Genomic DNA, 15,485 nt, shown 5'->3' on the forward strand with positions numbered 1-15,485 from the left:
CTACTTTGGCTCAGGTCATGATCTTGCTGTTTGTGGGTTCAAGCCCCGCGTCAGACTCTGTGCTGACAGCTCAGAGCCTGGAGCCTGCTTCAGATTCTGTGTCTCCCTCTCTCTCTGTCTGGTTCCCCCCCCCCCATTCTCTCTCTCTCTCTTTCAAAAATAAACATTAAAGAAAAGACATTTAGTTCATAGCAGCACTCTCAACAATAGCCAAAACATGGAAAGAGCCTAAGTGTCCATCAACGGATGAATGAATCAAGAAGATGTGGTTTATCTATACCATGGAATACTACATGGCAAAGAGAAAAAATGAAATCTGGCCAAGTGTAGCAACATGGATGGAACTTGAGGGTGTTATACTGAGCGAAATAAGTCAGGCAGAGAAGGACAAATACCATATTTTTGCACGTATAGGAGGATTAGGAGGAACTTAACGGAGGACCATGGGGGAGAAGAAGGGGGGAAATGGTGGGGGACAGGGAGAGAGGCAAACCATGAGAGACTCTTGAATGCTGAGAACTGAGGACTGATGGGTGTGGGGGGGGAGGGGGGAGATGGACATGGATAAGGGCACTTGTGGGGATGAGCACCGGGTGTTTTATGGAAACCAACTTGACAATAAACTATTTGTAAAAAAAAAAAAATAAACAAATAAACATTAAAAATAGAAAACAAAGACATTTAAATTATACTCCATCCCTAACACTGTTCATCCCATTCACCTCAATTTAATTTTCTCCACACGTATCATTACCCAACATACTTATTACGGCTCGCGTATCTATTGTCCAGCTTCTTCACAAAATAAAGTCCTCTGAGGGAAGGAACTCTATCTGTTCAGTTCACTGTTGTATAGCCAGCTGTCAGGACAATGCCTCTGTAGGAGACATCTGATAAATATTGATTGATTGAGAGAGTGAGTAAATGAATGGAAAGATGATACCTTTCCATTATTTCCTGAACTGAGGTATAGATCTTACAAATTTTAAAATAGATTTTTTAGTTTTTCAGTCTCTTCAGAAAGAAGGGAAATTTTATGCTTCACCTCAAGGTGCCAATTTATAAAGACATTATTAAACTATCAAGTGTCACCTCTATGTCTGGCATCATCTATCCGGTTAGAGTTCTCACTCTGAGCTCCATGGGTTCTGAGGATGGACTACAGAGCTCTGTGAACTCCCTAAATTTGTGTGGTACACGTTGTATGTAGATGTATGCATTTTCCTTGGGAAAAGAGGTATGGCTTCCACCAGATTCACGAAATATCTGTGGCCTAATTAAAGGGGTTTGAATTATTGTTATCTTCCTTGGGTATTGATCAGCTAAGAGCTACTATGCTGAAGATAAAAACTCATCACCTTCCTTTCCAAACCAGCTTGTCTCTTGACTTTCTTAGAAGCAAAGCCCTTGGTGTCCGAAGAAACAGCCACTGCAGACATCCCTTCAAAATGTCCCCGATAAATTGCTATCCTGCTGTTCAGGAACTGCTAAAGTAGCACTGTCCTGCTTCAGGAACTCATCAGCTAGCACTGTTATACAAGTCGACTTTAGAAATTTCCACTTAGGTTAAGCTGAAATGGTTTTCACACCCTGGGTCTCGTTCTGGCCGTGGGGCCAGGAAGAACATATTAAAACTCCCCTTTCCTCTGATCAGTTTTTCAGATATGTGAAGATAGCATGGGTCACACCTTCGCCCTCTTCCAAAGCCTTTTTTCTCCGGAGAGGTGTCCAGGGCACGTCACCACACTGCAACTCTGTTTCCGAACGCTCCGCAGTGTTGCCAACTGCCCAAGACTGAACGCACATAGGATACACACAGGAACCCCAGGTTTGGATACTTCTATCAACGCAAACTAGGGTCACAAAACGACCGTTGTGGCCGAGTGCAGGAAGGGTGTGGACGAGACAGCCGGGGAATGGAGAGAGGGCGAGGTGTCTCAGCGACGGGGCAAAAATCATGGCCGTTCGGTGATGAGTTTGGGGGAGGCAGAGCGAAGGAGGCAGGACACAGGGGACGCGAAGGCCGGGAGACAGGATAGCAACGCACCGAATGCCAACACAGGGCAGTGGAAAGAGAGAGCCCAGAAGGGCAGAGTTGGGGAGAGGAGGAGCAGCTGGACCGAGGAGGTGGGGGCGGGGCAAACCCAGGGCAGCAGGGAGGCCCCGTGGGAGAACCTGGGAAACGGGCAGAGTCCCAAAGGTGTAGGGCTGGGCACAGGCTACGCGGCACACACGGGAATTATCTTGGCAGACCGTCGCCGCCTCGGCCCAGAGGAGGGGTTCGTTAAAAAGCCTGTCAGGCGACACGCGAAGTGACGGACGCTCCAAGGAGGAATGAATGACCCTTGCCGCCCCCTGCGGGCAACCGCGAGCGGCCAGGGCGCCAGGGCGACGCGGGAGGGGCGGGGCGACGCGGACGGCCAATCGGAGCCCGCGGCCCAGCTCCGGCCCCGCCCCGCCGCGCCGGCGCCGGCGGCGCGCGCAGCCGCCCGCCTCCCGGAAGTGCGCCCGGAGCCGGCGTCGCGGGCCGAGGTGAGCGCGCGGGCTGGGCGGGCCCGGCCGCCGCCGCCCGGGGTCGGGCGTGGCGTCGCCCGCGTCCGCGCGGGGTTCGGTGGGGCCCCCAGCGGCGACGGCGGGGGCGGCGGACGTGCGCCCGGAGGGCTCGGGGGTAGTGGGGACGCCGCTGCCCGGCGCTGGCTCTGCGCTCCGGAGCCTGCGTACCCCGCCGGATCCCGGGCCGCGCCCCTCGACTGGCCGCTAAACCGGGCTGCTTCCGGTGCCTGCCCAGAGGCTGGAAGACAGGGGCCCCGCGTGGGCTGAACCCCAGAGCCTCCCTTCCCGGGGTGCTATGGGTGCTGGGGGGCCCGAAGTCGAGGATACCTGGGTGGGGAGCGCTGCCCGGGGCCTCCGGGACGCAGAATGCCCGCGTCACTCCCCTAACTCGCCAGCCGTTTGTCCCAGCCCCCAACCAAACCCGCCCCCCGACATCCCCCAACCAACGTTGGGGGCTCCCCTCCCCGGAGCACAGGCCTCGCGTGGAGCTTTCTGGGTTCCATTTCGGCCACCTGAGCATCAGCGGTTGCTAATCGGTCAAGATTAGAAACGGCAGGAACAGGGCCTAATAAGGAGCTGATGCGTAGCTGTTGGAGACAAAATCACTCCTACGGCTCCTTGAAGACCGTAAGGCAGACTTTCTTTAGGGGCCCGACCACATCGGGGTTTTGCAGGCGCAGAGAGAAAATTGGGCTGGGTTCTGAATGCTGCAGGAACCAGGGGGGAAGTAGATAGCCAGGGAGCTCGGCGGGGAGGATCGGTGGATGGAAAATTACTAAGGAAACATCTCGGCTAAAGGGAACGGGCCCACCTCACTGCCCTGGAGTTTTGCCCAAGGCAGGCCAGAGTGATAAGGACTTTGACCGGGTATCAGGGATGGTCAGATACACAACGTTAGGATGGAGAATTTGACCGGGTCTCAAAGATGAGGGCTTTTCCCTGAACTGGACTCAGCAAGATTCTTGCTGAAACGGGACTAAAAAAGGGTCAAGGGCAGAGCTGAAAGGTCAGGCCAAGTCACAAAGGGGACTTGGGAGTTTGAGTAGATTTTGCTTAAGGAGAGTCTTTGTCAGTTCAATAGTAGGTACCCAACAACGGACTACTTGTATGTATGTGCATAGTAAGCATGCTTACCTAAGAGTATGTATATTTTTAAATTTTTTAATGTTTATTTTTGAAAGAGGGAGAGAGAGCGTGAACAGGGGAGGGGCAGAGAGAGAAGAGTGTGAGCGAGAGCAGAGGAGGGGCAGAGAGAGAGGGAGACACAGAATCTGAAACAGGCTCCAGGCTCTGAGCTGTCAGCACAGAGCCCGTCGGCGGGGCTCAAACTCACAAACCAGAGATCATGACCTGAGAGGAAGTCAGATGCTTAACCTGCTGAGCCACCCAGGTGCCCCTTTAAGAGTATATTTTAAGTTCATTCTCATTTGTTAGAATTTTGATCAGAACTACACATCTGGGATTACTTGAAATGTTTTTAGGTCCTCATGAACGCATTGGGATCTAAACTACACCCTCTTTAACATAATTTAATTTGGACTAATTGAGACATTTTTCTTAGCATTTTGTTAGGATATAATTACTAAAATCAGGCTTAGGTATAAGATTTATAATTTTCCCTAAATGTCATTTTCCCAAAATATAATCTAAACTTTTACTCTTAATTCAGGAAGGAAATAAATCTGAATAAATATGCCCATCAGTCTCTTGCTTTCTGAAATCTTTTTACTTGTTATTTAAAACTCAGGAGCCAAACCGATTTAGATAATGAAGGGTGCTTATTTATTCAATTTTGTGACATGTTTATTTAAAACCACACATTTTTCCTCTAGAGCTTTGGTGGTTTTCTATAAGTTTCGGTATGTTGTGTTTTCACTATCAATATGAAAACATTTTAATTTCCATTGTCATTCTTTAGCCATAGGTTAAGAGTTTTGTTTTTTAATTTCTATATAGTGACATTCTCAAGCTATTGTTACTGAGTTCTAATTTCACTGTAGTATGGTCTGAGCATATACCCTTTGAGATTCCAGTCTTTTGAAGCTTAATCATGCCTATGGTCTGCTTCGGGGAATGATTCATATACACTTGAAATGAATGTGTAGCCTGTAGTGGTTGGGTCTGAACGTTAATTAGATCAAGTTGGTGAGTTGGTTTACAGTGTTCAGATTTTCTGTATCCTTCTGATTTTTTGTTTTTGTTTACTCCTTCGATCAGCTATGAGGATCTGTCCTTACAGAGCTGGTATTAGGTGCATATATGTTCAGGGTTGTTTTGTGTTGTAAATGAAGAGACCCCTTTATCATAATTGAATGTTCCTCTTCTTTTTGTCTTGAAGTCTCTTGGTCAGATAATAATATAAGTGTACTATTTTTTGTATGCTTGCTGTTTGCATACGATTTCTTTTCCTAATTATTTTATTTCCAAACTCTCTGTGTCTTTATGTATAAAATATCTCTTGTAGATTGGGTCTTGCATTTCTAAATTTGACAGTTTTTATCTTATAGTTCAAATGTTTCGTCCATTTACATTTAATGTAATTACTGATATGGTTGGGTGTTAGTCTACCAGTTGTCTGTTTTTCCCCATTAGATCTTTCTGGTTTTTATTCTTCTCTTGATCTTTTCTTATCGCATTTTGGGATAGTGTATGTTTTTTGGGACTCCTTTATTGGGTTTTTTTAGCTATACTTCTTTGTATAATATTTTTACATCTAGCTGTATGCATTTTTAAATTATCAAAGTTTACTTTAGCTTATTGGGATCCCTTTTAATATTTATACCACTTTATATCACAATTTACGTTTATTTCTTGCCTCTCATTTAACACCTTTGCATTTCCCATTTGTCACCTGACACTTAGCACCACTCACTTCCCACTTCATATCCTTTTTTATCAGTTCATAAATACAATAACCTCACAACAGATTAATTCCTTATGCCCACTCCTTGTGCTACATTTATGTCATTTACTTCTACTTACGTCCTATTTACACTGTTATTTTCTATTTAATAGTTGCTTTTTAAGGAGGTTAAAAATAAAGGCATAGTATTTCTGTATTTATTCAGTATATGTTTACCATTTTTAGAGATCTTCATTCCTTTCTGTAGATCTGAGTTTCCCTTCAACTGGAAAGGTGTCCTTTAGCATTTCTTATGTATAAATCACTGGAGAAAAAAACTCCTAGCTTATTTATTTGAAAAATGTCTTTTTATTTTTTTATTAAAGTATAATCAGCATAAAATGTTATGTTAGTTTCAGGTGTATAGCATATTCATTTGGCAATTCTCTACATTACGCAGTGCCCGCCACAGTAAGTGTAGTTACCATACAACATTATTATAATACTGTTAACTATACTCTGTAGGCTGTATTTTTCATCTCAGTTATTTGTTTGTAACTGGAACTTTGTATCATTTTTTTAAGTTTATTTATTTTGAGAGAGAGAGAGAGAGAGACATGGCAGAAGTAGGGAAGAGGGACAGAGGGGAAGAGAGGGAATCTTAAACTGGCCCCATGCTCAGTGCAGATCCCGACGTGAGGCTCAATGCCACCACGCTGGCATCATGAGTTGAGCCCAGATCAACTGACTAACCCGCCCAGGCGCCCCCAGAAGTTTGTAGCTCTTAATCCCTTTTATCTGTTTAGTTTATAATCCCTGCCTACCTCCTGTTTGCAATGATCAGTTTGTTCTCTGTATTTAAGAGTCTGGTTTTTGTTGTTTGCTCATTTGTTTTTTTCCATATTCTACAAATAAGTGAAATCATATGGTGTCTATTTCTGTCAACTTATTGTACTTAGGTAGTGCCCTCCAGGCCCAACAGTGTTGTTGCAAGTGGCAAGATCTCATTCTTTTTTTATGGCTGAGTAGTGTTCCATTGTGTATATATACTACATCTTTATCCATTCTTCTATCTATCCATGGACACTTGGGTTTGCTTCCATATCTTGGCTATTGTAAATGCTGCAGTAAACAGAGGGGTGCATATATCTTTTCAAATTAGTGTTTTTGTTTTCTTTGTGTAAATACCAGTAGTGGAATTACTGGATCATGTGGTGTTTCTATTTTTTAATTTTTCCACAATGGTTGCACTCCCACCAATGGTGTACAGGGTCTCTTTGCCATCCTCGCCAACACGTGTTATTTCTTGTCTTTTTAATATTAGCCTTTCTGACTGGTGCGAGGTGACACCTCATTGTGTTTTTCATTTGTATTTTCTTGATGATTCGTGATACCGAGTATCTCTTCATGTTTCTGTTGGCCTTCTCTATGTCTTTGGGAGAATGTTTAGGTCCTGTGATCATTTTTTAATTGGATTTTTTTTTGGGGGGGGTGTTGAGTAGTAGAAGTTCTTTATATACTTTGGATATCAACCCCTTATTGGTTGATTGGTTGAGTAGTAGAAGTTCTTTACATACTTTGGATATCAACCCCTTATTGGTTGATTGGTTGAGTAGTAGAAGTTCTTTATATACTTCGGATATCGACCCCTAAACTTTTTTGTTGATGGTTTCTTCTATTGCGCAAAAGCTTTTTATTTTGGTGTCGTCCCAATGGTTTATTTTTCCTTTTGTCTCCCTTGCCTGAGGAGACATATCTAAAAATATGTTGCTAAGGATGATGTCCAAGAGATTACCGCCTGTGTTTCCCTTAGGAGTTTTATAGTTTCAGTCTCGCGTTTAGGTCTCTAATCTATTTTCAGTTAATTTTTTGTATGGTGTAAGAAAGCGGTCCAGTGTCATTCTTTTGAACGTAGCTGTTCCATTTCTCAGCACCGTTAATTGAGAAGATTGCCTTTTTCCCATTGTATATTCTTGCCTCTTTTGTAGTAGGTTAATTGAGCACACGGATGTGGGTTTTTTTCCAGACTCTCTATCCTGTTCCGTTGATCTGTGTGTCTGTTGCTGTGCCAGTTCCCTGCTGTTTGGATTGTTCTAGCTTTGTCATATATCTTGAAATCCTGGGATAAGACATACTTCTAGCTTTGTTCTTTCTCAAGATTGCTTTGACTATTTGTTGTCCATACACACTTCAGGATTATTTGTTTTAGTCCTGTGGAATAGGTATTTTGATAGGGTATTTTGATAGGGATTGCACTGAATCTGTAGATTGAGTTGGGTGTCATGGGCTTTTTAATGATATTCTTTTCAGTTCATGAGCGTAGTATATCTTTCTCTCTGTATCATCTTTAGTTTCAACAATGTCTTATAGTTTTCAGAGTACAAGTCTTTCTCTTCCTTTGTTGAATTTATTCCTAGGTATTATATTCTTTTTCTAAAAAATTTAAAAAATGTGAGAGACAGCGAGCACACAGGGGAAGGGTGAGAGAGAGGGAGACACAGAATCTGAAGCAGGCTCCAGGCTCTGAGCTGTCAGCACAGAGACCAATGCAGGGCTCGAACTCCCCAACCCTGAGCTCATGACCTGAACTGAAGTTGGATGTTTAACTGACTGAGCCACGCTGGTGCCCCACTATTGTGTTCTTTTACGTGCAATTATAAATGGGATTGTTTTCTTCATTTTTCTTTCTGCTACTTCATTATTAGTGTATAGGAACACAACCGATTTCTGTATGCTAATTTTGTATCCTGCAGCTTTACTGAAATAATTGATCACTTCTAATAGTTTTTTCATGTAGATTTTAGGGTTTTCTATATGTACTATCATGTCATGTGCAAGTAGTGATGGTTTAACTTCTTCCTTACCAGTTTGGATGCCTTTTTAAAATTCCTTTTCCTTGTCTGATTGCTGCAGCTGAGACTTCCAGTACGATGTTGAATATAAGTGGTGAGTGGAGTGGAGAGTCTTGTCTTGTTCCTGATCTTAAAGGAAAAGCTTTCTGTTTTTCACTACTGAGCATGATGTTAGCTGCAGGTTTTTCATATGTGGTCTTTCCTTTTTAAGGTATGTTCCCTCTAAATCCACTTTGTTGAGAGTTTTTATCATGAATGGATGTATTTTGTCAAATGCTTTTTTGGCATCTGTTGAAATGATCATATGGTTTTAATTCTTTTTCTTGTTAATGTGATGTATTACATGGATTTGCAAAAATTGAACCAATTGATAGAGGTTTTTGTTTTTTTTTAACTTTGTTAGGTAGTACATTTTCTAATGCTTTATTTCTGAGAGAGAGAGAGACAGACAGACAGACACAGTGTGAATTGGGGAGGGTCAGAGAAAGAGGGAGACAAAGAATCCGAAACAGGCTCCAGGCTCTGAACTAGCTGTCAGCACAGAGCCCCATGCGGGGCTCCAACCCACGAACCGCGAGATCATGACCTGAGCCAAAGTTGGACGCTTAACCGACTCAGCCACCAGGCACCCCCTCTCCAGTTTTTTCTAGATTGTTTAATTTGGTGGCATATAACTGTTCACAATATTCTTTTATAATCCTTTGTATTAATGTGGTGTCATTATGTTTCTTTCCATTTCTGATTTTATTCCCCTTTTTGATGAGTCTGGCTAAAGATTTATCAATTTTGTTGATCTTTTCAAAAGACCAGCTCCTGGTTTCATTGATCTTTTTCTTTTGCTTTTTAGTTTCTATTTTATTTCTGCTCTACTCTTGATTACAATGAAACCTTGGATCACGAGTAACTTGTTCTGTGAGTGTTCCTCAAGATGAGCCAACATTTCTAAAAATTTTAACTTGATAAACGAGCGATGTCTTGCAATATGAGTCGTTCGTGATGCTGAACATCACATGCTCACAACTGAGCCAATGATCCTTGAAATTCACTTTCATATACAAGCACTTTGGGTTACAAGCATGTTTCTGGAACAAATTATGCTCACAAACCAAGGTTTAATGTATTCTGTTCCTGCTACTCGTTTCGGGTTTTGTTTGTTCTTCTTTTTCTAACTCCTTTAGGTGTGAGTTCAGGTTGTTTAGTTAAGATTTTTCTTCTTGAGGTGGGCCTGTATGGCTATAACTTCCCTCTTAGAACTGCTTTTGCTGCATCCCAAAGGCTTTGGGTTGTTGTGCTTTCATTTGTCTCCATGTATTTTTCAATTTCCCCTTTGATGTCTTGGTTAGCCTCTTCATTGTTAAGTAGCATGTGTTTGTGTCCTCTCCAGATTTTTTCCTGTAATTTCTACTTGTGGTTAGAGAAGATGCAGGATATGACTTTAGTCTTTTTAAAATTTTTGAGACTTGTTTTGTGACCTAACATGTGATGCCCTGGAGAATGTTCCAAGTGCACTAGGAAATAATGTATCCTGCTGTTTTTGAATGGAATGTTCTGTACATATCTCTTAGTTCCATCTGGCCTAGTGTGTTGTTTAAAGCCAGTTTCTTTGTTGATTTTATGTCTGGATGATCCTACCCATTGATGTATGTAAGGTGTTAAAGTCCCCTATTATTATGATATGACTGTCGGTTTCTCTTTATGTCTTTTAATATTTGCTTTACGTATTTAGGTGCTTTTATGTGGGTCGCATAAATATTTATAAATGTTACATTCTCTTGTTAGATTGATCCCTTTATCATTATATTGTGCCCTTCTTTGCCTGTTGTTACAGTCTTTGTTTTAAAGTCCGTTTTGTCTGATATAGTATTGCTACTCTGGCTTTTTGTTTTTCCCCCACTTCTATATGCATGGTATATGTTTTTCCATTCCTTCACTTTCAATCAGTGCGTGTCTTTAGGTCTGAAGTGAGTCTATTACAGACAGCATATAGATGAGTCTTGTTTTTTTTAATTCACTCAGTTACTCTGTATCTTTTGATTTGGAGCATTTAGACCATTTAAAGTAATTGTTATCGTTACATATTTATTGCTATTTTGTTAATTATTTTCTTGTTATTTTTGTAGTAGTTCTCTGTTGCTGTCTTCTCTTGCTCTCTTCCCTTGTGGTTTGATGGGTTTTGTAGTGTTCTGTTTGGATTCCTTTCTCTTTAGTTTTTGTGTACCTATGATAGGTTTTTGATTTGTGTTAACTATTGGGCTTGTATATCATGTTTATAGCAGTCTCTATTTAGTTGAGATGGTTGCTTAAATTTGAACACATTCTAAAAGCAGACGTCTTTATATTAATTTTTATTTGTGAAAGATGTTTTCACCGGGTGTGGAAATCAGAGTTGATAATTCTTTTCCTAGAATTTGCATTTGGTTCTTTCTTATAATTTCGATTTCTCTGTGGAATGTCCCTACCTCTTCTTTTGTTGAGGCTATATTTTTCTTGCTGTCCTTGGGCCATCTTTGGGTTGGTTTCTCCTGTTTTTTCCATGACTTTGAGTCACATTATCATGTCTTTAAATGTCTAACAATTTTGGGTTACATCTTGAATACTGTTAAGTGGCACAGTATAGATGCTGAGGATTTTGTTTGCGTCCTCTGAGCAGTTATTGAGTTTTGTTCTGGCAGGAGTTGAGTTACTCACCGATCACCTTTGACTTGAGGTTAGCTTGTTTTTATGCCTTGTGAGGACAGATCTCTCTGGAAAGGCCAGAGTATATCCTGAGGCCTTCCTTCTAACTTGATTAGGCCAGACCAGGAGGCTGGGTTTCCTCTGTGGATCCCTTGGCTCTAGGCTCTTTTAGGGCCAGTTCAGAGTAGGTCTTACTCTAGGGCACAGTATTCACTCCTGACACGTGGCCTTTCTCGTCTCAGGATGCTTTGGGTATTACAAAGGCTCTCCATTCTTAATGGTCATAAACTCCAATATCTCTCATCACTGATCGGCATTTATTTCCCATCTCTTTTGCTCCTAACCCTGTAGCAGCTGCTCTCTGTTAAACTTTGCATACTTTCATCCTGCCCCTGTGCGGTCTGAACCTTGGCCGGAGGCTCACAGGGAAACCCCACGCAGACTTCCGCCCCACCATGCCCCTCCCTGCCTTAGCTTCCTTCTCTCCACTGCCCTGTTCAGACTCCAGACACTACCCTTCTCTCCACTGCCGTGTTCAGACTCCAGACACTACCCTTCTCTCCACTGCCCTGTTCAGACTCCAGACACTACCCTTCTCTTTCCACTGCCCTGTTCAGACTCCAGACACTACCCTTCTCTCCACTGCCCTGTTCAGACTCCAGACACTACCCTTCTCTCCACTGCCCTGTTCAAACTCCAGACACTACTGCAGCTCCACGTTCTGATCTCTCCCCCCTCAGTGCGGTGAGACCACTGAACCCCGCCCGAGCTCCAGCATCCTGCACCGTTGCCGTTGCCGTGCAGACAGCCAGGATGATGGCGGGCCTCTTCCCCGTGAGGCGTTCTTCTCTCGGGGACTCATTCGTGCATGCTGGTGTCTTGTGCTGAAGAGCGGTTGCCCTAAACGTTTGCTGCAGTTCTGTACCATGGATGGGTGCGTCTACTGCCAGGTCCTCTGCTGTGGCCAGAAGCAGAATTACCCAAACACATGTTTACTGAGCACATGATCAGCCCTGCACCCTGGCTTCTGTTGGAATAAATGAACAAAATATGTGGGTTTCTTTTTGAACCAAAAAAATAAGGGCAATGAAGTCCACATGTGAACCCTATGATACTGGATTAACCTTTAATTTATTAACAACATTTTTTAAATGTTTATTTATTTTTGAGAGAGAGACTGAGCATGAACAGGAGGAGGGGCAGAGAGAGAGGGAGTCACAGAATCTGAAGCAGGCTCCAGGCTTTGAGTTGTCAGCACAGAGCTCAGCGCTGGGCTTGAACTCACGAGCCATGAGATCATGACTTGAGCTGAAGTCAGATGCTCAGCCCAGTTGAGCCACCCAAATGCCTCTGGATTAATCCTTTAATCCTTTTTTTACCTCTTGTCTTTTTTTTTTTTTTTAAAATATTTATTTGAGAGAGAGAGAACACCAGCTGGGAGGGGGAGAGAAAGAGAGAATCTCAAGAAGCCCCGCCCTGTCAGCACAGAGCTCAGTGTGGGACTCAAACACACAAACCATGAGATCATGACCTGAGCCGAAGTGAAAAGTTGGATGCTTAACTGCCACTAGGTGCCCCTTACCCTTTGCTTTTTTGCCTGAAATGTTTTATTTTATTCTATTTTTTACTTATAGTTTTTAAATGATTTTCTGACATAGGATGAATTGTTTGGAGTGCTAGGAAGGAAGACATTCCTTACACCACAAGACAAAAGCAGCTACTAAAAGCTGGAGTATTATACCCATCTCTGATGAAGCCTGACAGATTGAGTGATTGGGTGTGTATGTTTTTATGGTTACAGTTAGTTTATGGAGGGATGGTGGCCTGGAGCTCTTTTATAACATTTAAGGATTGACCCAATAGTCCAATATTAGGATTAACTGCAAGACAGTTAACTAGAAATAGTGCATGATCCTTTAAACATTTCTGAATACTAACTTGGTCACTTAACATTTCTTTTTCCACTAGCCTAGTTGCTGTCTTCCAGATTTTTAGACCAGATATCATACAGTACAGTTCAAGGCCAGAGGAAGGTTTTTGAGGTCATCATTGTTGGTTCTCAGCCTTCTCCAAGCTCAAGGTTGAACACTTCAGCTGGGACAGGTTTCTCATCAGTCCCCAGTGGTCTAGTCCTCCACGCCAGCCTCAAAAGAGGTCACCTGGGAACGTCCCTGGGAAGGAATTAATTTGTTCTCCTTAACCGCATAGTTGTTATGGAAGCATCAGATCGTTTTAGCATCAGCCCTTCTAGGGCGTTGATGGTGTCTTGGTCCAGCTTTACTTTGTAGTCTGTGGACTCACGGGTGCCGATAAGGGAGTGTCGTGCGGAACAGCCATTTACTTGGAAACCGGGAGCGGAAGCGCTTCCCGTGGTGCATTTCTTTCTTCTCCTTGGTCTGGGCCTTTGAAGACCAGGAGAGACTGTTGTAAAACGGTCTGGGTGAATGAAGATGCCAGTGTAGAGACGGCGTTAGCAACTCACTCGGTGTCTTCGGGTTTCTGGTCTTTCATGGTAGAATTGTAGATCCGCCGGTTCCCAAGTAGGACATGTGAATTTGTTCTTACCGATACTCTGTCCTTCCCTGTCCAGCACAGGCTCACTGTCCCTCTCCAGTGTCCCCGCCAGAGCCTCGGTGACGGCCTGGTTCTCCGCAGAAACAGCCCCACCCGGGAACCACTTCGCCCCCAAGGACCTGCCAAGCCAGATGATGCCTGTCAACCTGGGGCAGGCCCTGGCCCTGCTGGCACCGCTGGCCAAGGCCGAGGAGTCCCCGTTGTCCGGAGCAGACGCGGTGCCCCGAGGGGACCTCTCCAATCCCGAGGCCGCCCGCCGGCTCTTCCGGCAGTTTCGGTACCAGGTGGCGTCCGGGCCCCACGAGACACTGAGGCAGCTTCGGGAGCTGTGCTTCCAGTGGCTGCAGCCGGAGGTCCACACGAAGGAGCAAATCCTGGAGATCCTGATGCTGGAGCAGTTCCTGACCATCCTGCCCGGGGAGCTGCAGATGTGGGTGCGGACGCAGCGCCCGGGCAGCGGCGAGGAGGCCGTGACCCTCGTGGAGAGCTTGAAGGGAGACCCCCAGAGACTGTGGCGGTGGGTAAGCAGGGGGCGTCACTTGCCGGCGAAGTGCGGGGCCCTGGGCCCCCGTGGGGTCTCACCGGGCGTCTTGTCCTTTCTCCTGACTCAGTGTGTGTGGTTTTCCACACTAACAACCAGTTCTCCCAACTTTTTTCTTCTTCTTTTTTAATATTTTACTTATTTTTGAGAGAGACAGAGCGTGAGCAGGGGAGGGGCAGAGAGAGAGGGAGACACAGCATCCGAAGCAGGTTCCAGGCTCCGAGCTGTCAGCACAGAGCCCAACGCAGGGCTGGAACCCATCAACTGCGAGATCATGACCTGAGCTGAAGTTGGACCCTTAACAAACTGAACCCCCCAGGCGCTCTTCTTCTCCAACTTCCTGCTACCAGTCAGGTGTCTCACAAGTCCATTCAAACGTGACACCAATATTCTGGGGTTGGCACACCCAGTGGGATAAGGGTCAGTCTGACAAGAACGCTCCTATGTTTCAGACACCGGTCACAGGTCACACAGGCCAACTGTCCTGAACAACCGACTGGCTGTACATTTGCAGGTTCCCGGGTTCAAAAGTGAATGACTCACAGAGCTTGGGAAAGCACTGCTTACGCTCACTGATTTATGATAAAGAGCCTGGAGAAAACAGGGATGGCGTGGGGCTTCCGTGGCCTCTCTGGGCTTGCACCCCCATCCCCCAGTACTTCTGTGTGTTCACCAACTCAGAGGCTCCCCCAACCCCACCGTTTAGGGAGTTTGGTGGAGGCTTCGTTACTGAGGCACGAGAGATTAATCATTGACTGTTGGTGACTGAAAATCTCCAGCCCCTCTCCCTTCCTTAGCGGTAGAGGGCTGGGGCTGCGAGGTCGATCCTCTGATCACACGTTGGGCTCCCGTCCTGAAGCTATCTGGGGGCCACCGAGCGTCACCTGCTTAGCATCAACTCAGGTGTGGTTGAGAGGGGCTCATCGTGAATAACAGAATTGCTGCCGTCACTCCCTTTAGGGCAATTCCAAGGGTTTTAGGAACTCTGTGTCCAGCACCTGGGACAGAGACCAAATCCATATTTTTTATTATATCGCATCAGTGTGTCCCCAGATCCCCCCTAATTCTAAGGCCCCCTGGGACTCTGAGCACTTTCTCACCGTTACAAATAGAGGTTACAGCTTCATGTCGCGTTCCATCTTTACACCAAGGTGACTGGAGTCCGGAGGACGCTGAGTTCTCATCGGTGGGGACTCTCCAGTGGAAACACATTGTTGATGACCTTTTTATTTTTTAAAAAAATTTTTTAAACATTTACTTATTTTTGAGAGAGAGAGAGAGAGAGAGACAGAAACAGAGGGCGAGCAGGGGAGGATCAGAGAGAGAGGGAGACACAGAATCCGAAGCAGGCTCCAGGCCCCGGGATGTTGGCACAGAGCCTGATGTGGAGCCTGAGCTCACAGACTGGGGGATAGTGACCTGAGCCGAAGTCGGACGCTCAACTGAC

At 44.8% G+C, this 15,485-nt stretch overlaps 1 protein-coding gene across 1 annotated transcript in view; it reads left to right on the forward strand.

Annotated features, from left to right (window-relative positions):
- Positions 1-2,334: 2,334 nt before the first annotated feature.
- Positions 2,335-15,485, forward strand: part of ZNF18 (zinc finger protein 18) — a 29,134-nt gene continuing 15,983 nt past the window's right edge. Inside the window, exons 1-2 of the mRNA XM_039231629.1 lie at positions 2,335-2,532; positions 13,514-14,018. Coding sequence (XP_039087560.1) covers positions 2,335-2,532; positions 13,514-14,018 — 703 coding nt within the window. The remainder of the gene's footprint in view (positions 2,533-13,513; positions 14,019-15,485) is intronic.

The sequence above is a fragment of the Hyaena hyaena genome, unplaced genomic scaffold (assembly GCF_003009895.1).
Source record: "Hyaena hyaena isolate Hyena2069 unplaced genomic scaffold, ASM300989v1 scaffold_58, whole genome shotgun sequence".
In the NCBI taxonomy this organism is placed as follows: domain Eukaryota; kingdom Metazoa; phylum Chordata; class Mammalia; order Carnivora; family Hyaenidae; genus Hyaena; species Hyaena hyaena.